Raw genomic sequence first — 24,996 nt, forward strand, 5'->3', positions numbered from 1 at the left:
ATTCGACAAGAAGCTAGTTTTGTTAGGAAATTTCAAACCACTGTTTTGTCTGCTTCACACAAAAAAAGAAGAAGAATGCGGAAGAATGTGGTGCGCGGATACACGGTGTACTACGACGTTAACGATTCCGTTATCCCCCGAGACCAGGCTGCAGCAAACAAGCGGCTGAATTAAAATCCAAGATGGCGGCCGAGGTGGAATACGAGTCGGTTCTGTGTGTCAAACCTGACGTCAATGTTTACCGAATTCCGCCGCGAGCGTCGAACCGCGCCGTCAGGTAACAGCCGTGAGCCATGACCTTCATCTTCACCGGCATCTAACGCATCACATTTCACACCCCGTTACATCCGTTACACTTCGAGAACATATTCCGTCGCATGCAGCAATACGCCGACAACGTCATTAGCCCATTTCATGCGTTCATTTTCATGCTTGCGTGACGTGTTTATAGCCCCAAAATCTATATTGCATGTTTATTGATGCTACACAGGATTTAGGCCTACACGTAAGCCATTGTGTAATATACCTATATACACACACACACACACACACACACACACACACACACACACGCACGCGCGCAAAGAGTAGGGATTGACAAAGTGTCATAGGTGTGATTGAGCTTCTTCCTGTTCCCGGAGGGATTGTGTAATTCTGAGTTTCTCAATATGTCTCGACTTTAATGCATTTGACATCACATGTCACAAAGCCTCATCATCATCTATGAGTGGAGTTAACATTTAAAAAAAAAAAAAAAAACAGACTGGATGACTGCGTCTGCATCATGCTCATCAACCATTCATTTCAGTGACCTCATGACCGGTGCAGGTTTTATTAAATGGAGTGCGTAATCAGTAAGCAATTTCTTGCTAATATATTTTTGTTTGCGTGTGTGTCTGTGTGTTTGAAAGGATATTTGAAAGATAGCTTGAGACATCATGTTTACGTTTTCACTTAGTATGCTGACGTCAGTAGTTTCCGGACAATGACTGGACGGTGGTGTTTGTTTAATCCTGTTCCTGGATGATGATTGGTTAATCCACAGTCGCGTGGGAGAACTGAGGATAACTAGAGCATGTTTCATTGCTGAGTAATAAATAATTATTGGACAAATCATCCCAAGGGCATCAGAACGTGACTTATCTCATGTAGTAATCTGATGTACTGTACCAGATGGTAAATGAACCGTAAAAATTAAGCATGTCTTCTTCTGATTATTTCCTCATTTAAGCTATGACTGCAGTAGCTCTCTCATCTTGTGATGGTAATCATCAGATTCCGTTTTCTCCCCATTGTAATTAAAAAAGTGTTCCCACTTTTATGGATCCATCTGTTATCTTGTGCATACGCTCTGTGGATGTTTTATAAAGTATATATACAGGTGCACTTTGTAGGCATACAGTTAGTAAGGAAAAACAACACAATGCTATCAAGACACAACAGTCCCGGGGTGGTCCCAAGTTGATTGAAGTCCTATAACACATCCGGAAGTGTTTTATTTCCAGTGTTGATTTGTCACCGATTAGAATTTTTTTATTAATTAAAAAAATCACACTTAGGGTTATTGTTTCATCGTTTATTATTACGTTTATTGTCAAGGAACATCCGCAAGACATGTTAGTTCCTGTTATCATTTACATTATAGCAGCTGTAAATGGTCAGTCCCTCAACAGCCTCTCTTTTTTTCCTCTCTCTCTCTCATGTGAAGTTAATAAGGTAGGGGGAAAAAATGCAGCTTGTTACGTGTTACGTGAAAACTCCTGGCAGAAATCACACTTGCACTTAAGGTACATTCACACATACAGCAATTTTATCACTGCACGTCGCTGTAGTATGAAGTCGCTAGTAGGCGTTACTACTACTACTGGTTGCCATGGTAACATTTATCAGTGGATGGCGCAACTAGCATTCCACTTTTGACAACAAACCAATTTTCTTGCTGCTGAAATGAAACATTCTTTAGGGAGAGCATTTGTATATAAAATTCACCAGAGTATATAATGCATCATATCCTGCGAGATAAAAGAGGAGCAATGTGCGCTCTTTGCCATTGCGGCTATCTATCTGCGGCGAAATCGCAAACGCCGGACTGTCCGGGTCCACGAAACAATTCGGAATCGCAGGCAGCATGGAGGATCACGGATCACGTGCTTTACTGTTAACTGCCTTCGTTCAACTTTGTCACGTTGCTGGACACGCTCATATCTAGTCACCAACGGTTGCTGTCGCTCATGTCACCGGAAGTCACCAGCTCTCTTTGCAAATGAATGTTCTCCGGGCGCTTTGTCTGTATGTGTGAACGTAGCTTTACAAAGTGCTGACACTGGAGACTCCTTCCCTTCCATTAATGACAAATGATTATATGTTTATCTTTGTTAATACTAATAAGACATGCTGTTAATTTGTTTGTTATTAGGCTAAACCCATGTTGATCTTTCACCATGCAAGTCCGTGTGTATGAGCTGTTCCTATAGAAACAAAAACATACTAGAACCAGTGCATTAATATAAACCTATCATTTATGATACAGCAAGAACTGAGCTGCACTATTAGAGAAAATTAATCCACACGTTCTGATTAGTGAATTCAGCAGTGCTGTGGTATAAATAATTGCAGCCCGTTTGTTAATATGTGCTGTTTGTCAGCCCATTGGAAAGGGACCACAATAGGACAACTAGTGTCCAGATCTTGTTTGGATGGTGCACCATTCTGAGCAAAGCAGTGACACTGACATGGTAATGTGTGTGCAGCTGGTACGAGTCTATCAAACACTGCAGTGTTGCAGGGATTTTTAAATGCCTCAGTGACACTTTTGAGAAGCAGACTACAAGCCAAAAATATCAAGTCAAGTCAAGTGGCTTTTTGTCATTTCAACTATATACAGCTGTTACAGTACACAGTGAAACGAAACAATGTTACTTCAGGACCTTGGTGCTTCATAAAACAACACACTAACTACATGAGTCGACACAGAACTATATAACACATACACATTTCTACATAAAGTGCACATGCAAACTTGTCCAAACAACGCAAGACAGGACATTGAAACAGGACAGTGGGCACAGGAAGTGACAGGGTAGCACTGACCAGTACACAGTTCTAGTGTGGAAGTGTCCGATATTACAGGTAGTGCAAAAGAGAACAATATAATTTCAAAATGCTGTGAATGTAATCATAACATGCTATGACACTGTAGTCAGCAGATAAGGTTACCAAATATGCACATAGCAGTTATTGCAGAAGCAGCCAGGTAAAGTGTCTAATATTGGCAAGAAATTAAATATGATATTTTTATAAATACAGTAGCAGCAAAAAATTAATAAGTAAATAAATAATTAAGCCAGCATCATTCTGCGAGCTGACACAGACATTGACATAGGGTTAGTCCTGGGGTATTTAACTAAAATTTATGAAGGAACAGCTACATAAAATTATTTCCTTACAAGGTTCAGGATAAGTAACTACTATGACTGAGTGATGACAACAGTTACTGTTTTTAATATGTAACCATTAGGATTAGTTTATGACTATAAATAAGACCATTTGACGTGGTAATGTTTTGCTTCATAGTGATGTTTCCTGTTCATTTGATTAGCACCATTTTTAAACAGATGAGACATATCTATTTTGAATGTGATGTGAGGAGAGTAAACACATACTTCTCTGCCCATTCATCTTTAAACATTTTGTCTTCTTTGCCAGCTTTATTTAATTTATTTAATTTTATATAAACAAGCCATGTTTTCAGTTCACTAATCAGACCAGAGTAGAGAGGGTAAAAAATCTGTGAGAGACTGTGAAAACTCTACCATTTCTCAACCCTTTCTTAAGTGGTCTCTGGTCTGATGAGTTTCCTTCAGTTAAATAATTTACATAAATGCCTCTGATAAACCACAACAGACGATCTGCTGCAGAAGCTCAGCTGTTTCATATTTATAAAACTAGAGTCACTCAACTATGGCCAGGGTTTTTTTTTTTTTTTTTTAAATGTTTCTTGGCTCTGCTGCAGTATTGTTATTCACAATAGAACATAGAAAACATATCAAATGTTTAAACTGAGTAAATGTAAAAAAAAAAAAAAAAAAAAGTTGGGATGAGGGCAACAAAACGCTGGAAAGAGTTACTAAAAAAAACAGCTGGAGGTTAATTGACAACGGGTCAGTAACATGATTGGGTATAAAAAGAGTATCTTAGAGAGGCAGAGTCTTTCAGAAGTAAAGATTGGCAGGGGTTCACCAATCTGCGAAAAACTGCATCTACAATTTGTGGAACAATTTCAGAATAATGTTCCTCAACATAAAATTGCAAAGTCTATGAATATCTCATCATCTACAATACATATCATCATCAAAAAATTCCAAGAATCTTCAGAAATCTCTGTGCGCAAGGGACAAGGATGAAAATCAATACTGCATACCCATGATCTTCGGGCCCTCAGGCGGCACTGCATTAAAAGCAGGCATGATTCTGTAATGGAAATCACTGCATGGGCTCAGAAACACCCCTAGCTCATTGTCTGTGAACACAGTTCACCGTCCCATCCACAAATGCTGGTTAAAGCTCTAGTATGCAAAGAAGCAGCCATATGTGAATATGATCCAGAAACACCGCCGTCTTCTCTGGGCCAAAGCTCATTTAAAATGGACCGAGGCAAAGTGGAAAACCGTTCTGTGGTCAGACGAATCGAAATTTGAAATTTGGGCACCACGTCCTCTAAACTAAAGAGGAGAGGGACCATCCGGCTTTTTATCAGCGCTCAGTCCAAAAGCGTGCATCTCTGATGGTATAGGGACGCATTAGTGCCTATGGAATGGGCAGCTTGCACATCTGGAAAGGCACCATCAATGCTGAAAGGTATAGACAGGTTTTAGAGCAACATCTGCTTCCACCCAGATTCCATCCCATCTTTACTTCTGAAGCACTCAGCCTCTCTAAGATATTCTTTTTATACCCAGTCATGCTACTGACCTGTTGCCAGTTCATTTAGTTGCAAAATGTTCCTCCAGCTGTTTCTTTTTAGTAACACTTACTTTTCCAGCCTTTTGTTGCCCCGTCCCAACTTTTTTGAGACGTGTTGCAGACATCAAATTCACAATTACCTTATTTTTTCCTTAAAATGGTACATTTCCTCATTTTGAACATTTGGTATGGTTTCTATGTGCTATTGTGGATAACGTGGGTTTATTAGAGTTGTGGATCACTGCATTCTGTTTTTATTTACACTTTACACAGCGTTCCAACTTTTTTTGGAATTGGGATTGTTAGTCCGCTGAAATACTTTGCTGGGTCTGCATCTGTATTGCTAGTCTGCTAGTTGATGATCCCTGGGTTAGAGGATAATTGTGCATTGAGAAATATGATGCTGGTAGTTTCTAACTTTACACGTACAGTCCCTTCTGAAAGTATTGTAACATCATGGCCAATTGTTTTGGTTTCGCTATACACTGAAGACATTTGGCTTTGAGATCAAAAGATGAATATGAGATGATAGATCAGAATTTCAGCTTTCATTTCCTGATATTTAAATTGGTGGCTACGTTTAAATGCACATCAGTATTCTGATAGTAATTGGAATTGGGCAATATTCCAATTAGTATTGTCATGTAAACGTCAGAGTCTGATTGCCCAATTCAGATTACGACAATATTCTGATTCCCACCCATGGAATATGCCTGTGTTAATCAGAAATTTGTTGCATGTTGCCTGCAAATCCCCTGAAAGGAGATATGCAGTATGTGCATGCTCAGTCCGGAAGGAATTGTGGATGCTAACAGATGCTTAGCTTTAGGCTAGGTATTTAGGAATTCATCAACTAAAATTAGCAACTCAGACTAAATGGACGCATTTATGTATACAGGAGTATTCAGATGCCTGTATGCATATAAATGTCATATTCAGAATATGGCTACAACCTGAATACATACCTTAAATGGAATTTGATGTGCATGTAAACGTAGTCTATGATGTGTTTAACAACTTAGAACATGGCACCTTTCGGTTGAACCTACCAATTATTCAAGTGATCAGAAATATTGGAACATGTGACTGAAAGGTGCTTCTTGTTGGCCTGGTGTACCCTGTTAAATTGATTGTTTACACAGATATGGCTCTGAATATCTACTTTTGGTTTAAGCTCTGGGCTTTGTGTGTGAAGACCAACATGAAGACCAGAGAGCTGTCTATGGGAGAAAAGCATGTCAAGCATGGTGGAGGTAGTGTCATGGCTTGCGTTTTCTGGAACAGGCTCACTAATCTTTATTGATCATGTAACTCATGATGGTAGCAGGAGAATGAATTCAGAAGTCTAAAGAAACATTTTGTCTGTCAATTTACAGACAGATGGATCCAATGTAATCAGAAGGAACTTCATCATGCAGCAAGATAATGACTCAAAACACACTGCCAACTCAATAAAGGACTTTATCAGGGGGGAAAAGTGAAAGGTTTAGACTGGTCAATCACCCGACCTTAACCCAGTTGAGCAGCATTTCATGTCCTGAAGAGGATACTGATGGGAGAAACACCCCAAAACAAACAACAACTGAAAGAAGCTGCAGTAAAAGCCTAGAAAAGCATCACAGAAGAAGAAAATATCAATTTGGTGACGTCAGTGGGTCTCCGGCTTGATATAGTTATTGTAAGCAAGGGATATGCAACCAGATATTAAGCATTATTTACTTTAAGATGATCTGTTTCAATACTTTTGCGCACCTAAAAATTTGGTGGTCTGCTATCAAAGATGCCATGTTCTAAGTTGTTTAACATCATAGATTTAAATATCAGGAAATGAAAGCTGAAATTCTGATCTATCATCTCGTTCATCTTTTGAACCCATATTTCTTCAGTGTATAGCAAAAACTCTCAAATGTTCCTTGGCGTTCCAATACTTTCAGAGGGGACTGTATTGTACAAGGTAACCAAGAAGGAAGGTATATCTAATAAAACATGGCCAGTAAGAATCCACAGTGCTTAAAAACCCTAACAGAGCTGTGCTTGATACATTCATTCAAGTGTCACACACACTAACAATGAACTACCATGCGGTCACTACCTTTAATAATGAGAACACACATAATCATCTGTTTGTTTTTTTGTTTGTTTCTTGCAGGGCAGCTGATTGGAAGTTAGATGCCCCTGACTGGACAGGCCGAATGAGAGTGACGGCCAGGGGAAAACTTGCCTATATTAAACTAGAGGATAAGATCTCAGGTCAGAGGAAGCTGTAGTACACAATAATAGCACACACACACACACACACACAGACACACACACACACACACGAATACACATATATGACTGTCAAGACACGTTAGTAAGTCCAATACAGCTAACAGGTACATGAATTTGGCAACTTATACCGAAGAAGCAGATATGATCATAGACTTCATACTTTTGAGTAAATGGTGTATTTATAGTCTGTGTATGATGCGTTCATTTGGGTTTGTTTGGTTTTGTTTTTTTTTTTTTTTATTTCAAAATGACAATGGGGAAAAGAAAGCGGCTTTTTATTTTACCTTACCTGAGCCTTATCACCCTGCAGCTCTCGCCTAGTTTCCCACTGAAGCTGAGCACGGTTGAGCCTGGCAGTACCTGGATGGGAGACCTCCTGGGGAAAACTAAGGTTGCTGCTGGAAGTGGTAATAGTGGTATTATAATGATGTGGACGCTATGCTGTAAAAACAGCACCGGCTTAAACCAAGGTCCTGACTCTCTGTGGTCATTAAAAATCCCAGGAAACTTCTCATAAAGAGTAGCGGTATAACAGTGGTGTCCTGGCGAAATTCCCCCATTGGCCCTTAACTATCATGGGCCCCTAATAATCTCCATCCCTGAATTGGCTTCATCCCTCTCCTCTTCACCATTCGCATCATCCAGGTGGTTGCTACACACTGGTGGTGGTTGAGGAGATTTCCCCCCATGCTGTATAAAGCACTTGAGTGCCTAGAAAAGTGCTGTATAAATGTATTATTATTAAAAAAAAATTGGCACACACAAAAATAGGAATTTGATACATTTCATCCTAAAATTATATTTAAAAAAAAAAAAAAATCTTTTTCATTGGTTTGAAGTCTAGAAACCCTGGAAGTATAAGTAGGTTGTTCTACATTGCTGTTCTCTGATTAAGATGTGTATTCTGGAACCTTATTCTGAACCTATTTTATTGTCATTAAAGATATGATCAAAATGGGATCAACCTATGCAGAAATAAATGTTGGGTGACCTTCAATTGCAGCACCTGGAAAATCTTGCTGATTTTTTCAGCCACCATGTCGTCCTCCTTAACCGTCACCCACTTGCTATTTTTAAAAACCATGTAGTGATCCATATTAGCTGTGCATCAGGCACTAAGGACCCTATAATTATTGGTACACATCTGGGTCATTCAAGAGCATTCGTTCTGATATACATCTGGGTCATTCTTCCGTTCGTTTCAGCCCAGAATCCAGAATGATGCAAAGCAAGCAAAGGAGAAATATACATAATTTTTATATTTTTATTATTGTTTTAAAGCAAAACTTTTTTGAAAACAAATGAACGCAACATTCACAGACCATTTACATTACATGTGGGATCTGATTGGCTAGAATTACATGCTTTACATCACATACCGTACGTGTGTCATGTAACACCTTGGAAAAATTTATATAATTTATATAATTGCTATTAGTAGTTCTGATACTGGAAGCCTTGATACTGTTGATACTCGATACTTGGAGAATACATAAAATTATGTATGGAATTTTGTCTAATGTAATTTGTTGCACTACAAACAAAATCTTGCATTTCTTGCTCAAAGTGCCACCTCACGGTTTTACAACCACCCTGACAGTCCATCTGTTAAATAATATATTTAGCAAACACCCATAAGGAAAGTTTTTTTTTTCTTTTAAAAAACACACTTTTTGTGGCTGTGATTCGCTGGAAAAATGATGTGTATCCAGGTGATATTGCCTGGTATTGCCAGGGTTATCACATCAGAACCCTGAGAAAAGGGTTATAATATATATTTTGTTAATTTGTATTGCAAAGCTCTTATTGCATAAGCCTGTGACATGCAAATGAGCACTCTGATAAAAGAAAGAAACAGATTTTGTTCTGTGAGTATTTTGAACGTCCTAGAAGCTCCAAAGAAGTGTTCTGTGGGTTATGTGATTAAAACAAAACAACTGAACCATACAGAGAACCATTTTCTTAACGGGCCACATCACATGATCCTTTTCTCATTTTAGGAGAAAATTTAAATTAAAAAAAAGATATATTTAGCTTGACTGATGTGCAGTTCATTTAGGGCCATAAATATAATCCATGCTATCGTCTATTCCTCCAGTGGAACACATTTTATTTCACATTCAGCTATTTTTATTTTAAAAAATGTTTAAATGTATTTATTTGTTTGTTTTGGGGCAAGAGTAGAGAGGTTCAGCTAGTTAATGCTGTTCCATCCCGTCCTGTAGGGGAGCTGTTTGCTCAAGCCCCGGTGGATCAGTATCCTGGTATCACAGTCGAAACTGTAAGTGACTCAAGCCGCTACTTTGTACTTAGGATTCAAGATGACAGCGGTGAGTTAGACGCCGTTTTATATTTTCAGTCTGAATGAAATACCGTCTCTCAATATTAGACACCAAAGGACCCCCCCTCCCCCCTTTTTCTTTTTCAGGTCGTAGTGCTTTTATTGGCATTGGATTTGGGGACCGGGGAGATGCGTTTGATTTCAACGTGGCTTTGCAGGATCATTTCAAGTATGTTTTCTTGTATTCATATCATTTTGATTTTATAACTCATTGGGTCAAGTAATTAGAGTATGGCTTTAATGACTGTCTTTAATGGTCTCTTTCTCTCAGGTGGGTAAAGCAGGATAATGAGTTCAGTAAGCAGGCTCTAACTCCAGACTTGGGCCCTAAATTAGACTTGGGGTTTAAAGAAGGTCAGACCATCACTCTTAACATTGGGGTAAAAGCTCTTTATTTTCACTTTATTCCACACACATTAAGATATTATGCTGCTGTTTTCTGAAATAGCGGTTGAATGTACTGTATATTGAATAGATTGAACTGCACAGCAATGTGATTCTTAAGATTAAGCCCAAGTTCAGACATTTGAACAAAAGCTTTTCAGTACATTGAATATTGTTTACTAATTTACCTCATCTCTTTCATTTCTTATCCAGCAAAGTAAGAAGAGAGAAAAGTCTCGTCCACAAAGTTCAGGTGGCCTTGGACTGCTTCCACCTCCTCCAAGTGGCAAAATTGCTCCGCCTCCTTCAGCCACCTCCACCAATAACAACATAGAACCGCCAACGAGCGGTAGCAACTTGGGTACGTTGTGATTTGTTGTCAGGTCTGAGAGGCTGTTCAAAGTTTGGGATTTTATGAATAACCAATCTCTGATTGATACTTTTCCTGAACTATGTCCCAGGAATATTTTGATATTATTTTGATAATATTTTGATACTCTTTGGTCTTCATGATGCTGTTTGTTTAGGTCTGATTTCTAACAAACTCGGAGGCATTCCAGGAACAAGTGTATTTATATTGGTATCACGTTATATTTTAATTGCACATAGGTCGACTTCATTCAACTAAACTTCTAATGATAACTGATTGCAGAAGAACTAATTTAGGGGTTTCATAGCAAAGGGGGTAAATACTTATGCAATGCAAATTTTGGAGATTTTTATTTGTGAATAAAATATTCACATATATAAGGATTTTTCTCCCCCACTTCAACATTTTGGGCCATTTTGTGTAGATTCATGACATATAATCCTATTAAGTTCATTTCAGTTCAAGGGGTGGTGGTGGTGAATACTTATGCAAGGCCCTTTAAAGGTCAGAATTGACTATTGTTCACATTATTTGCCCTTTCTTCAGGTTGTTTGCTGGACCTTGAAAGCAATGATCCTAACACTTTGGTCCAGCCAGCTCCTCCTAGCACAAATGCTGACCTGTGGGGAGATTTTACATCTGACAGGTAAAGCACCACCTGTAAAAGATCTTGGCACAGCAATCCATTTACATGTATGGTTAGACTGAAACCATGTTTCAAAATGTTCTTGCTGCTGCATGGTGGCCAGTGTAAAATCACAGTGAAGTCCAAGATGTCAGTAACAAGGAGCTGTAACAACAACAGCTAAGCATACAAGTCAAGCTACACAGGATCTAGCTGTATAAATAGACTATACCAGGAGTTCCCAAACTAGGGGTTGGGACCCCACGTGGCTTTACAACTGGGGTGATGAGAGAAACTCGGTCAACTATGGTCCTAGTGTAGGAAACTATGGTCAAGTGTTTACCAAACACCCATTTGTGCCTTTTGAACATCCCACTCCAGATTTAGTTCCCCTTTGATGTTATAATACCCTCCACTCTTCTGGGAAGGCGTTTTACTAGATTTTGGAACATGGCTGTGGATATTTTTGCTCATTCAGCAACAACAGCATTAGTGAGGTCTGGTGTCGGGCAAGAAGGCCTGGGGCACATCAGCATTCTAATTCATCCCAAAAGCTAATACATTTTATTCGATCACATACAAGTGGTAACAGGTATTTAGACTAATATGGCAGTCAATACAGACTCTTGCACCATGGTGTCTGTGTTGCATGGCTGTTCATGTTCAAGTTTTTTTTTTTCCCTTAGACAAACAGTATACTTGCTTTGAGTGCATTACTGAGATTTTACTTTTCTTGTAGGTCCATGTTATTGTTTTTACATAATAGTAAAAACAAGAATTATTACATCTTTGGTTAATCTTTTAAAGAGGAAAATACATGTACACAATACTACAGGGTGTCACAAAAGTCTCCATATATAGGGGATTATGATTGCCAGCACCACGTTGGGTGTGTCTTTGTGAGTGGATGTTCGTGGACGTTCGTGGACATCCACCTCTCGGTTGGTCTGCAACACTTCCAGTTTTTTGAATTTGTTAATAAGTTTGGCAACAGTGTCATGTGTATCTGTGTGATGTGCTCGCCATGTTTCCTGTTAAAGTCCATCGCAACCTTGCGACAGCTTCCAGATCCAGCCACGAGAATGATTTCAGTACGTTCTTCTTTTGTCAAAGACATTCTTAAAGGCTATCTGAAAAAAAATAAATAAATTGTTCAACAAAAAGAAATTGTTCAACCATGACTTCCTGTTTCACAGGGGTATGAATATGAGGTAACCCATGGGCCAAATTCCCTTAGTCATTCATAATAATTGGTAAGACCAAGGAGTATACAGTATCTCACAAAAGTGAGTACACCCCTCACATTTTTGTAAATATTTCATTATACCTTTTAATGTAACAACACTGAAGAAATGACACTTTGCTACAATGTAAAGTAGTGAGTGTACAGCTTGTGTAACAGTGTAAATTTGCTGTCCCCTCAAAATAACTCCACACACAGCCATTAATGTCTAAACCGCTGGCAACAAAAGCGAGTATACCCCTAAGTGAAAATGTCCAAATTGGGCCCAAAGTGTCAATATTTTGTTTGGCCACCATTATTTTCCAGCACTGCCTTAACCCTCTTGAGCATGGAGTTCACCAGAGCTTCACAGGTTGCCACTGAAGTCCTCTTCCACTCCTCCATGACGACATCACAGAGCTGGTGGATGTTAGAGACCTTGTGCTCCTCCACCTTCCGTTTGAGGATGCCCCACAGATGCTGATTAGGGTTTAGGTCTGGAGACATGCTTGGCCAGTCCATCACCTTCACCCTCAGCTTCTTTAGCAAGGCAGTGGACATCTTAGAGGTGTGTTTGGGGTCGTTATCATGCTGGAATACTGCATATACTGATCATGCTCTGCTTCAGTATGTCACAGTACATGTTGGCATTCATGGTTCCCTCAATGAAATGTAGCTCCCCAGTGCCGGCAGCACTCAAGCATCCCCAGACCATCACTCCCACCACCATGCTTGACTGTAGGCAAGACACACTTGTCTTTGTACTCCTCACCTGGTTGCCGCCACACACGCTTGACACCATCTGAACCAAATAAGTTTATCTTGGTCTCATCAGACCACAGGACATGGTTCCACTAATCCATGTCCTTAGTCTGCTTGTGTTCAGCAAACTGTTTGCGGGCTTTCTTGTGCATCATCTTTAGAAGAGGCTTCCTTCTGGGACGACAGCCATGCAGACCAATTTGATGCACTGTGTGGCGTATGGTCTGAGCACTGACAGGCTGACCCCCCACCCCTTCAACCTCTGCAGCAATGCTGGCAGCACTCATATGTCTATTTCCCAAAGACAACCTCTGGATACCTGTTCTGGAGTGGAACCTGTCCTGTTAAACCGCTGTATGGTCTTGGCCACCGTGCTGCAGCTCAGTGTCAGGGTCTTGGCAATCTTCTTATACCCTAGGCCATCTTGATGTTGAGCAACTATTCTTTTTTTCAGATCCTCAGAGAGTTGTTTGCCCTGAGGTGCCATGTTGAACTTCCAGTGACCAGTATGAGGGAGTGTGAGAGCGCTGACACCAAATTTAACATGCCTGCTCCACATTCACACCTGAGACCTTGTATCACTAACAAGTCATATGACACCAGGGAGGGAAAATGGCTAATTGGGCCCAATTTGGACATTTTTACTTAGGGGTATACTCACTTTTGTTGCCAGCGGTTTAGACATTAATGGTTGTGTGTTGTTATTTTGAGGGTACAGCAAATTTACACTGTTACACAAGCTGTACACTCACTACTTTACATTGTAGCAAAGTGTCATTTCTTCAGTGTTGTCACATGAAAAGATCTAATCAAATATTTACAAAAATGTAAGGGGTGTACTCACTTTTGTGAGATACTGTAGCTGTTAAGTGCAGTAAAAGGTTGTTGAGCTTCACAAAATGGGAAATGGCTATAAGAAAATATCAGAAGCATTGAAAATGCCCATTTCCACCATCAGGGCAATAATTAAGAAGTTCCAGTCAACTGGAAATGTTATGAATTCAGCTGGTATTGGACATGTGTCTATATTGTCTCAACGCACTGTGAAGAGGATGGTTCGAGTGGCCAAAAAATCTCCAAGGATCACAGCTGGAGAATTGCAGAAGTTAGTTGCGTCTTGGGGTCAGAAAGTCTCCAAAACTACAATCTGAAGTCACCTACATCACCACAAGTTGTTTGGAAGGTTACAAGAAAAAAGCCTCTACTCTCATCCGAAAACAAACTCAAGCATCTTCAGTTTGCCAGACACTACTGGAACCTCAAATGGGATCGGGTTCTATGGTCAGATGAAACCAAAATAGAACTTTTTGTTAATAAACACCAGAGGTGGTTTTGGTGCACAAAGAGAGGTAGCCATTATGGAGGTATGGAAGGTATGGAAAAGTACCTCATGCCCACGGTTAAATATGGTGGTGCCTCTTTAATGTTTTGGGGCTGTGTTTCTATCAGAGGACCTGGACATTTTGTTAGGATACATGGTATCATGAACTCTATCAAATATGAACAGATATTAAAATGGGCCGTGGTTGGATCTTCCAGCAGGACAATGATCCAAAACATACATCAAAATCAACACAAAAATGCTTTACTGACCACAAAATAAAGGTCCTGCCATGGCCATCCCAATCCCCTGACTTGAAACCCATAGAAAACCTGTGAGGTGAACTGAGGAGGAGAGTCCACCAGTGTGGACCTCAAAATTTTAAGGATCTGGAGAGATTCTGTATGGAGGAATGGTCTCAGATCCCTTGCTATGTATTCTCCAACCTCATCAGGCATTATAGGAGAAGACTCAGAGCTGTTATCTTGGCAAAGGGAGGTAGCACAAAGTATTGACTAAAAGGGTGCCAATAATTGTTCCACACCTATATTTAACAAAGATTTTTTTTTTTTATAAACCTGTGTTGTGTTTGCAGTTGTTTTGATATCCATGAGAGCAGAGTATTTTTGTGAATTTTTTTTAACAAAAGATCAAAAGGTTAAACAATAAAGACAATTTTTCATAGCCTTCTTTGCTCATATTTGCCAATGGTGCCAATATTAGTGGAGGGCGGTGTAATATACACTTATGAAAGTATGAAATTTTCTGAAGACAGTCTGCTAAAATGTGTTAATTTCCCCTATGCATGGAGACTTTTGGTATAAGACTGTTGTAAGAAAATAATTGAAAATGTGAAACCTTTAACTGACGAACGGATAAACTTATTGCAATGACAGTCTGAGACTTTATTTTTTGTGAGGGTTGCTGTATGACTGATGACTGCACATCTTTTAAGCTCTGTATACTGTAAGATGGTGACTTGGGTGTTTAGATGAATAAATGTCAGTCTCTCTCTCTCTCGCTCTCTTTCTCTTTCTCTCTCTCTTTCTCAGCTTATCATCTCAGCCCTCCAAGCCGGAGTCTGCCTCCACAAATTGGGTCCAGTTCTGAGTTTGTGATCCCACTGCTCACTTCATGTCCCTGTTCCTACTTGTCACACACTGAAACTATCACTTAAGTTTACCAGTACCCCTTTCTCTCTTTCTCTCTCTCTCTCTCTCTCTCTCTCTCTCTCTCTCTCTCTCTCTCTCTCACTCACACACTCCACACATTCTTGTCCTTTTTTTTATTTGCAGTGTTTAATTATGACGTCCCCATAAATGCTTTGTCAAACAATTATTTATTTTATTTATTTATGTATTCTACATTTATAGTCATGAGAGCCTCAAGAAGGACATATATTAATTATGTGTATATTTGGAAATGTGTCTAACAGGAACAAGTTGTTACGTGGAACAACCTCATTTTCTAATGTGAGCTCAAAGGTATTCAGTGCAAATGAAATGATTGTGTCACCCTCTGGTGGTGCAAATGCAAAAAAATAATAATAATTTAGTAATGTGAACTGACTGTGGTACAGCACTGCTTTTTGTTGTTCAGCATCAGTGCTCCTTCCTGAGGATATGCAATCAGTCTCATTGGAAATAAGTCAGGCATTCATTCATTTCTGTAAAGCACTGATCAAGATTGATGGTGTTATTGCTGCACCTTCACCTTTGCTTTCCGTGAACTGCACTAATATGTGGAACAGCTCTAATAAAGCCTAATCTGTCCTAGCAGCAATATTCAAACGAATGCCATCATACAGAAATAAGAGGTCAGTGTCCCGATGCCTTGCGATAGCACATACTTTTGTGGCTAGACCAAATTTTACATGCTTAAAAGACTCTACATATAAATGTGCGTCTCTCACGGCAGATTGCAGTGTTCCAGTGTGCAGTATGGATATTTGAGCTAATTTATGTGACTGTAACTGTGACTATTTTTATTTCTGACTGAGGTGTATTCGCAAAACTTTATCAATGCCAGCTGGTATTGCTATTAGCAGGAAGCAGAATTTTTGTCTCTCTTTTTTTTTTTTTTCCCCCATCGTGTGTGTTCATTCTAGTCATATAAAACAAATATATATAATCTCAAAAACGCTATGTTGTATATGTATAAATATAAAAGTCAATGTAATAAACAATGCAAGTTAATTCATGAGAAAGCAGCCATTTGGACTTGGATTATTGTTTTAATGCCGTTATAGAACCAAGTTATTGTCATGAAAGGAAATATTTCCTGTACGAGCATCATACGTTTTACTTACAGTGAAACATATATTATATATGGAGTTATATAAGGTGAACTCATGAAAATACAGCGGTGAGATATTGTTAACGTGAATAATGTGGATATATTCAGCAAAATATCAGTCCATATACACAGTAAAGTCCAAAAGTCTGAGAGTACTAGTGACATTGCTCCTATTTTGCATTCTTTTCTAATTTAATACAATATTTTTCATTACGAGTTTTTTAGTATTTAGTACGAGCCCTTTTTGCTTTAATGACCTTGTGCGCTCAAGTTGTCCTGGACTACACATGTTTTTTTTTTTTTTTTTTGTTTGTTTTTTTTTTTTTTTTTTGGGGGGGGGGGGGGGGGGGGGGTTGTTTTTTTTGTTTTTGTTTTTTTTGCAAAACCTTATGATCCATTTTAGATCAAATCCATTGGAGTGAATGCATGCTTCAATAGAAGAGATTGGGCAATAGGAAAATCTGACCTTTCGTACAAAGCAGTTAACATGGTCAATATCACAAATTTACTCATATTTAAATAGGGACTTTAGTCAAAATCTTAAATATTCAAGATATTGAACATTTACTTTCTTCATTTTAAATATTTAAAAATTTGAAAACCTTCTGTTTATTTCCAATAAAAAAAGATTTTCAATGCCGTCTCAGACTTTTGGACTCCACTCTATGTCATTCATCTTGCAGTGAGAACTTATTATCTTGCAGTAATAAAGAAAAGAATATACAAGCTAGAGTTAAAAAGCACACTGAACCACAAATATGAACATAAAGTTCGAAATAAAAACGTTATGCAAATGTGTGCTTGTGTTTGTTTAAATGAGTCGTCTGTCCTTCTATCATGTACTTCTTTATTCTATCTTTCTCGTTCTGTCTCTGTGTTTGTCGTTGCTTGCCCATGTTCCGGTTTTAGCGGGAAGCCAATGTTTTTTTTGGTTGACCTCTGAAGTCGTTTGGGCCAGCCAGATTTCTCTCTGCATAGTTCCGCTAATAGAGAGATAGAGGGAGAAGAGTGGGGTTGGATGGTTAGCAACAAAAATATGAACAATGGGAATACACACTCAGCTCTAGAATTACTGGTAAACCCTTAGTAAATATGGGTATGAAGATGCAGTTCCTAGCCTTAAGAATGAATCTTAATCTCTTAATGAATTTATGAAATAAACCTAATCTTTAATTGAAGTAAATTTCTTCCAAGAAAATATTTTTAACAAAACTACACATCATGATTATTTACAGCGCTGCATTTAGTATTTCGCCTTTGGCAACATAACAGAACTGATGAGAGAATAAAGAGCAAGAAATCTTCTCCATACAGAACCTCTTCAGATCATTCAGGGTCCTAGGGTTAAAGTCAGAGGACTGGGATGATCAAAGCCTTGATTCTGTGGTCACTAAAACATTTTTGTATGGATTTAATTATATGTTGTGGATCATTGTCCTGCTTGTTCCAACAATGACCAGAGGCACTGCTGGATTTTCATATGAAATCTCCTGGACCTTCATGGAGTCCATAATACCCTGTCTTTTAAGAAGAGCCCCACATCATCACAGATCCTTTATGCCAAACCGCCCTTGCATGTTTGTTGCCAAAAAGTGTTATTTTTGTCTCGTCTGACCATGCAATCTGGTTACAGTGCACGACTACCAAATGGTTTATTGGCATGGACATGCTGTCCAATTGTAGATTTGGAAACTTGGTGACCCCAGAATCCTTCCATCTTTTGCAAATTTCAAATTCTTGAAGAAACGTTTGACTCTGTAACCATCCTCATCATTGTGAGGCAAAATACACTTGTTTCCTGTTCTAAACCTTCTAATTATTGTAAGTGGATATGGGCATTTCCAGTCGGTAGATATGCTGTTATATAACTTCGAGTCTTCTGGGAAGACTTTCCATTGGACTTTTGAGCATGATAGTGGGGATTTATGCTTGATCAACCATAAGAGCATTAGTGAAGTCCGGAACCGATGTTCAGCGAGGAGACCTGGGGTGCAGTTGCTGTTCCAGCAGCAGTTTGGGGAAGGCCCACATATGGGAATGATTGTCAGGTGCCCGCAAACCTTTGGCTATATAGTGTAGACGTTACCTGGTTTATGAAGATGAACATGATTTTGTCTCATTTGGTTTGTGTCTTCTCTGATCCTCCTCATGTTGATGAATGATTAAGGGAATTTGGCCTCGATGTCACCTCATATTTATAGCCCAGTGGAACAGGAAGTCATGGATTTCCCAAACACTCAAGTGAATTTAAAGAAGTTAAATATAAATAGGAATGCACGTTACTTACATTTTGTTTAAACAAATTTCTAGGAGTGCCAATCACTCTTACAGATATGGTTTTGTTAAAATATACATTTACTTCAATTAAAGCTTAGATTTCTGTCATTTTCAGTGTAAGATTAGACTAATTAACCACATAACAGATATTTTATCAGCATTTTTTTATCCATCTTTACCAAGGTGCCATTAATTCTGGAGCTGAATGTACTCTAGTTAACTTTACAGTATATTAATTACAGACATAAATGTAAGTATTACTGCATTTAAAAATACAATTGTACCCTTTCCGTTCATTATAAAACAATTGTTAGTTGTCCCACCTTTCAGTAACTCCTCCTCTCGACACACGGTCTTCACACAGATCTCTTTGTTGATCACGTACACTCGACGAAGACTACAAGAGAGAGAATTAATGACTAACACACTGTGTTTCTTTTCAGACATGTTCGATACAGGCGGAGATGGTGAATGGAAGAAAGTCTGATATGTGTGTGCTGTTCAGGAGTCAATGTTTGGTCCACTCTTAATGTCCATTTATACTAAATTACTGAACTCACTGATCAGATATCATGGTTTTTATTATCATTGCTGACCTTTCCTTTATCCACTTACCAAGCTTTTTTGAAGATATTAGAGAGATATTAGATATTATCTTTCTGACATCTGGATGATCTAAAACTCAACCTTGACTTGACTGAACTAATCCTACCAAGCAACAAAGAACATCCCTCTGCTAGACCTGTCAATCATGATTGACACCATCATAGTCCATCAAGCATGTGTGGATAAGATTCTTGCTGTGACTATGGTTTTAACTTATCTGATTATATCACATCAACCATCAGATCTTGTAGATTTCTATTTCATAACATCAGAAAAATATGCCTCAATTATTACTAGACATGATTACTACAAAATCTTTTTCTTTATGTGCAGTAGCGCCTTAAAATGCTGATCCATATCCTCCGTCTTGTTCTCTCGTGTGAAGCCCCCTACTGAGATCACACCACTTACTTCCTGTTCCAACAAGAATCCAAACTCAAAACTCTTGCCTTTGCATTCCAGGCATGAGAGGGCTCTGCACCACATTGTCTATGTACCCTGGTTCAAATCTACACACCTGCACACCAGTGTCTCCAGGATAGATTCAGCCTCAAACACTCTCAATGTGTCTGATAAATTTGTACACTTTTCTGGCCACAACCTTCAGAATATTGATGACTGTAATCTGATTGGCTCTCTGCACTTAAAAGTGTACACACTAATGTGTGCTGGTTTCTAGTGGCAAAACTTTTGAACACTGACACATTTTTTGGAGTAGCTTTTTGGTAGTCACTGGATTAAAAAAGTCATAGAATACGATCTTTAAAAGTTACTCAAGAGCTTTGTTTGGAACATTTATTAGTGAGTAAACTGGAATCTCAAATGTACTTGCTTACTGGCTGCAGAAAAAGGTCTGTGGTTGGTCGTCTGCTGTGTCCATCCAAGTGCCTCTTCCAGTCAAAATAAGCAGTCATTGGCCACATTTATGGACAGAACCAAGCAGATTCTTAAGTAAAAATGCTTTGGTTTGGGAGACTAAAGTGAGGATGACCTGAATTTGAGGACACTTTAAACACTTGTACTTTTCTGTTATGGTCTAAAGACCTTCTTCTTCAGACATTATTGAGGATACCTTCTTTATTTTCTCTGTGCTTGCCTTGAATGCAATTTTGTATTTGCTTTTTTGTATTGGTTTTAATTTATTTGTTTTATTATTTATGTACTTAGATTTTAAATTGTCCTTTTCTATTACTGTTTTGCTTTGTATCTTTTTGTTTGTTTGTTTCCTGAAGCTGTTATTTGTTTGTGCAGTTAGGTGTAAAATGTTTATACCGTTGTACTTGTGCAACCTAACTTTGTCTCTTGTCTCTCAGGTTTGCCGGATGCTTTGTATCACTGTACTTTCAACTGTTTACATGTGTCACTCTGGATGAATGTCTGACTGTGGATTGGTGGAGTCCAAACTCTTTAGAGATGGGTTTGTAACCTTTTCCAGCTTGATGAGCATCAACGACTACTTTAGAAATCTCCTTTGTTCGTGCCATGATACACTTCCACAAACATGTGCTGTGAAGATCAGACTTTGATAGATCCCTGTTCTTAATTAAAACATGGTGCTCAGTCACACTAGATTGTCATCCCATTGATTGAAAACACCCGACTCTGATTTCACCTTCAAATATACTACTTTACTGCTAGAGGTTAACATATTTTTGCCACTCACAGATACAGTATGTAATATTATGGATCATTTTCCTAAGTAAATAAAAATTACCATGTAGAATATTTATGTCTCATTTGTTTAATTGGGTTTTCTTTATCTATTTTTAGGACTTGTGTGAAAATCAGATGTTTTAGGTCATATTTATGCAGATATATTGAAAATTCTGCTTCACAAACTTTCAAGCACCACTTTATGTAGGCATAATACAACTGCACTTTGGTAGTTGACAAGGAAACAAAGAAGTAATAAAAAACAAAACAAAAAAGATCATCAATAGCAGAAATAACCATTTCAAAAATACAAAAGCAATCAGAGAAGTGTGCATGTGTGTGTATGATACCTATAAATGCACATGGTGTAGAGGCATGTCTTCGTAGGCTGATGGACAGAGTACATCCGGGTACAAGGGTACGTTTCCTCTCTACACGCTATAAGACACAAGGCACTGTCACATTGTTGTCTCTAACACCCCCTGTCTCCAATCCTTGCTCTTCTTTTGTGTGTTTATATAGACACTGACCTTCTGGCCCTTCTACTAATGCTTCCTCTGTTGCTGAAGAAATTAAAAGAATAAGAAGAATAAATTAGATATCTTAACAACAAACGAACAGACATACTGATCAGTGTGGATCATATTAAGTTATGTAATCAGAAACAGTGCAAGTTTGTCCTACCCCTTGGCTGTGCCCAAACAGCAACAAGAACTGTGTGGAAAAAAAAAAAAAGGATTTTGCAACAACAGTGAGGAGAACAAATAATCCTTTGTTGACACCAGTTAGTGTAATTGGTTTGTGTTGTGCAGTTTGGATTGTTACCACAGAAACAGTATAGAAACACAACAGTTGGGTAGCAGGCCATCTCAGAGTAGTATGGGATCTATGGAAAAAAGGTCAGGAGTAAACAACTGTTGGTTGTTGGTTTTCCAATTAAATGAACTTTTTAAATATGACTTTGTTATTTGTAATGCTTTTCTGTTACAACTTTCCAACACATTTTGGTTCACTTTTACTTGTACCCCAACTATCAGTCTACTATCAGAACTATCAGTCTGAGTGGTGTACTCACTTTTGTGAGATACTGTGTGTGTGTGTGTGTGTGTGTGTGTGTGTGTGTGTGTGTGTGTGTATATATATATATATATATATATATATATATATATATATATATATATATATATATAGTGCCTTTTCTCTTTTCAGGTCCTATATTTCTTCATGTGTACTGATTTTTGTAAATGGACATCACACAATACAATTGAGTACATGATGCAGATTGCAAACTGCTCCACTACGGTGTATATATTCATTTGCTAGTTTATGTACTTCTGTATCTGTCCAGTGCTTCAAATATCCATATCTGTATCTGTATTTGGATTTAAAGACTTGGAGGGAAAAACAGAGGTAGGGATGCCCAAGCTGTGGGCATGCTGTGTGAATTCTGCTACATGAGTTGATCATGTATGGTCTAAACCAGAGATCTATGTGTTTTATTTAATAGCTATTTTTGTTGGTTTGTACCTGCCCAAGATCTTTTCTAACGAATTTACTTGATTCTATTTCCCAAAATATAAACAAAATATTGTAATATTTTAAACTACTACAGCCCTGACCAGGCAGTTACTAAGGATGCTATAAATGCACTGAGCAGTGCTGCAGCTTCATGGTAATGAACAGAAGTGGATAGCAACTCACTACATTTACTTTGTTACATTTACTTGAGTAACATACAGACTTTCAAGGAGAGGTGTGACTTACAGTTCTCCATGTTGTATGAGATTCAGGATTTTCCCTTCATTTGAATCAGATCCAAAGTAGCTAGTAAATTACTACTTGTGTAGTCTTCTCATTTGATACTTTATTACTCTTAACCAAATAATTATTAATATTATTATTTTTACTGTTACTTGAGTAATTATTTTATAACTAGTTTTACTTGTACTTGAGTAACATTTTTGGCTACTCTACCCATCTCTGTTAATGAATGTGGTCTTTGTTTTCTTGTGAGCTTCATATCTGGCACTTGTTTGGACCTACATGAAAGTAAAAACCTCCCACTTTTGCGAATTTTTTGTTGCATCCTGGGGGATCCCAATGGAGTCCCGATGCACACCTCTAGTTTCCCTCAGATGCCGTGTGAACCTTTCTGGCAAAAGAATCTCTTATCAGTATGCTTTGCAGGTATATTGAATGCGACAGCCTCCCGAATACTATCTGGTCAGCAGTGGTTCTACTGCATTCCAGGGTAGAAGGACACTGATAAACAGATATCGTAGTGTATGTATTAATTAGTTTTTATTTATTAATAAAGTACACTGCCACATACTATTTTATTTTACTGATAATAAACATTTTAAAGGCTTTTAAAGAAAAGTTTTTATAATACACACCATGAATATCTTCTCAAAGAAGCAATAAGGATCAATAATAGGAGATTCTATGTTTCTAATCCTTTCGAAATCAGTTTTCTTACTCTGTTTCAAGAAATATGGAATGGAGCCTTATAGCTCAATCTAATACAGTGAGCAAAGGAGGGAGAGAAAAAGATGCAAAGAACATCTATGTATCTATTTGTTTCTACAAAGGTTTTGCGCTGCAATAAATGGATATCGGTTACAGCTGTTCCATCTCTCTCTCTCTCTCTCTCTCTCTCTCTCTCTCTCTCTCTCTCTCTCTCTCTCTCTGTCCTTTGCCTTTTCTGGACCTTATTTTGGTGTAAGGCCTCCAAGATATGAGTTCACACTAAAGAATGTGCTTTTGAACCCTCCCTGTAAACCCTCCCTTATTTTCTCTCTTTCTTTCTTTCTTTCTTTCTTTCTTTCTCTCTCTCTCTCTCTCTCTCTCTCTCTCTCTCTAACACACACACACACACACACACACACTTTTATGATCAGTTTTAGATCCATGCATAGCGGACAAACAGATGAATTGAAATTTATGCACATATGTATACAATCCCGGTTATGAGCATTGATTTGCTCACATATCCACAGACATTTTCAGTGTAAAAAAGTAAATGTTTCTAAATGCTAACTGATGTCATCATGAAAATTGAATAACTTGAACAGTTCTGTGTTATTGGTAATGGAATCAGGTGCTGGCTGCCAGAATGAAAACATTTTATTTATGAGCATCATCAGTTTAATGATAGATAGCATGCATGCTCACTGTGCTGTAGTAAATGTTATGTTATAGTGAGATGTGAGAATGCCATAGGTTATAATGAAATTCAATAGGCTTGAATACTTACAATTCTCCTTTTGTTGCTCTGTCTGAATCTATCGAGCTCTCTTTTTCTTCTCTCTTTTTTACCTTCTTGCTCCTTCTCGCCGCCTCTCTTTCTCTCTTGCGGTCCCTCTCTCTCTCTCTCTCTCTCTCTCTCTCTCTCAATCTCTCTCTCTCTCTCTGTTGTTCAAAATGAATTAAAGTGGGTATTAGAAATGTCCTCCTTGGCAGATGGCTTCATATGAATGACTAACCAGTTATGAAAAATATTTACAGATGCAGTAGAGAAAATGCTTTATTATATCTATCTATCTATCTATCTATCTATCTATCTATCTATCTATCTGTCTGTCTGTCTGTCTGTCTGTCAGCTCATCTGTGAGCCTGTTTGCTTCTCTGTCTGTCTGTCTGGGTTTTTTTTAATCTGTTTTCCTTCCTTTTTTATGTCTCTCCCTGATCAATGCACCAACACACGGTGCTGTGAAAAAGTATTTTCCTGATTTCTATTGTTTTTGTGTACATCTCATACTAAATAGTGTTTTAGATCTTCAAATGTAACATAAAACAAAGGCAAACTGAGTAAACACAGAATATAGTTTTTATGTATTTCAAATTTTTTAATTGAAGCAAAAAAAAACACCAACACCTTTCACCAATGTGTAAAACTAATTGCCTG

The 24,996-nt window shown here is 38.2% G+C and overlaps 2 protein-coding genes across 5 annotated transcripts; one reads left to right on the forward strand and one right to left on the reverse strand.

The window, feature by feature from the left end:
- Positions 1 to 31: 31 nt before the first annotated feature.
- Positions 32 to 21,155, forward strand: necap1 (NECAP endocytosis associated 1). Of its 4 annotated transcripts, none has more exons than XM_017470489.3 (8): positions 32 to 277; positions 7,112 to 7,212; positions 9,459 to 9,563; positions 9,662 to 9,743; positions 9,846 to 9,954; positions 10,172 to 10,319; positions 10,875 to 10,974; positions 20,750 to 21,155. In XM_017470489.3, exons 1-8 carry the CDS (start codon positions 183 to 185, stop codon positions 20,859 to 20,861), a joined length of 852 nt encoding a protein of 283 aa, XP_017325978.1. In that variant the 5' UTR covers positions 32 to 182; the 3' UTR covers positions 20,862 to 21,155. The 4 variants fall into 4 exon arrangements, with proteins under 4 accessions (XP_017325978.1, XP_017325986.1, XP_053536870.1 ...); XM_017470497.3 differs by lacking the exon at positions 20,750 to 21,155 and adding an exon at positions 15,311 to 16,735; XM_053680895.1 differs by lacking the exon at positions 32 to 277 and adding an exon at positions 654 to 854.
- mfap5 (microfibril associated protein 5) lies at positions 16,891 to 24,514 on the reverse strand. Its single transcript, XM_017470522.3, has 7 exons — positions 24,346 to 24,514; positions 21,915 to 21,975; positions 21,774 to 21,803; positions 21,620 to 21,652; positions 21,440 to 21,527; positions 19,154 to 19,227; positions 16,891 to 17,536 (listed from the first exon to the last, which is right to left on the reverse strand). The coding sequence occupies exons 2-7, from the start codon at positions 21,955 to 21,957 to the stop codon at positions 17,406 to 17,408; spliced, it is 399 nt and encodes a 132-aa protein (XP_017326011.1). The 5' UTR covers positions 21,958 to 21,975; positions 24,346 to 24,514; the 3' UTR covers positions 16,891 to 17,405.
- Positions 24,515 to 24,996: the final 482 nt, after the last annotated feature.

This window comes from Ictalurus punctatus, chromosome 1 (assembly GCF_001660625.3).
Source record: "Ictalurus punctatus breed USDA103 chromosome 1, Coco_2.0, whole genome shotgun sequence".
NCBI lineage: Eukaryota > Metazoa > Chordata > Actinopteri > Siluriformes > Ictaluridae > Ictalurus > Ictalurus punctatus.

Coding starts and splice junctions, on each gene's coding strand:
- necap1 (XM_017470489.3), top strand. CDS start 183: ATGGCGGCCGAGGTGGAATACGAGTCGGTTCTGTGTGTCAAACCTGAC. Junction 7,213..9,458: donor ACTAGAGGATAAGATCTCAG/GTCAGAGGAAGC, acceptor CCCGTCCTGTAG/GGGAGCTGTTTGCTCAAGCC. Junction 9,744..9,845: donor GCTTTGCAGGATCATTTCAA/GTATGTTTTCTT, acceptor TCTTTCTCTCAG/GTGGGTAAAGCAGGATAATG.
- mfap5 (XM_017470522.3), bottom strand. CDS start 21,957: ATGGCCTGCTACCCAACTGTTGTGTTTCTATACTGTTTCTGTG. Junction 21,804..21,914: donor GTTTCTATACTGTTTCTGTG/GTAACAATCCAA, acceptor TTTTCCACACAG/TTCTTGTTGCTGTTTGGGCA. Junction 21,653..21,773: donor TGTTTGGGCACAGCCAAGGG/GTAGGACAAACT, acceptor TAATTTCTTCAG/CAACAGAGGAAGCATTAGTA.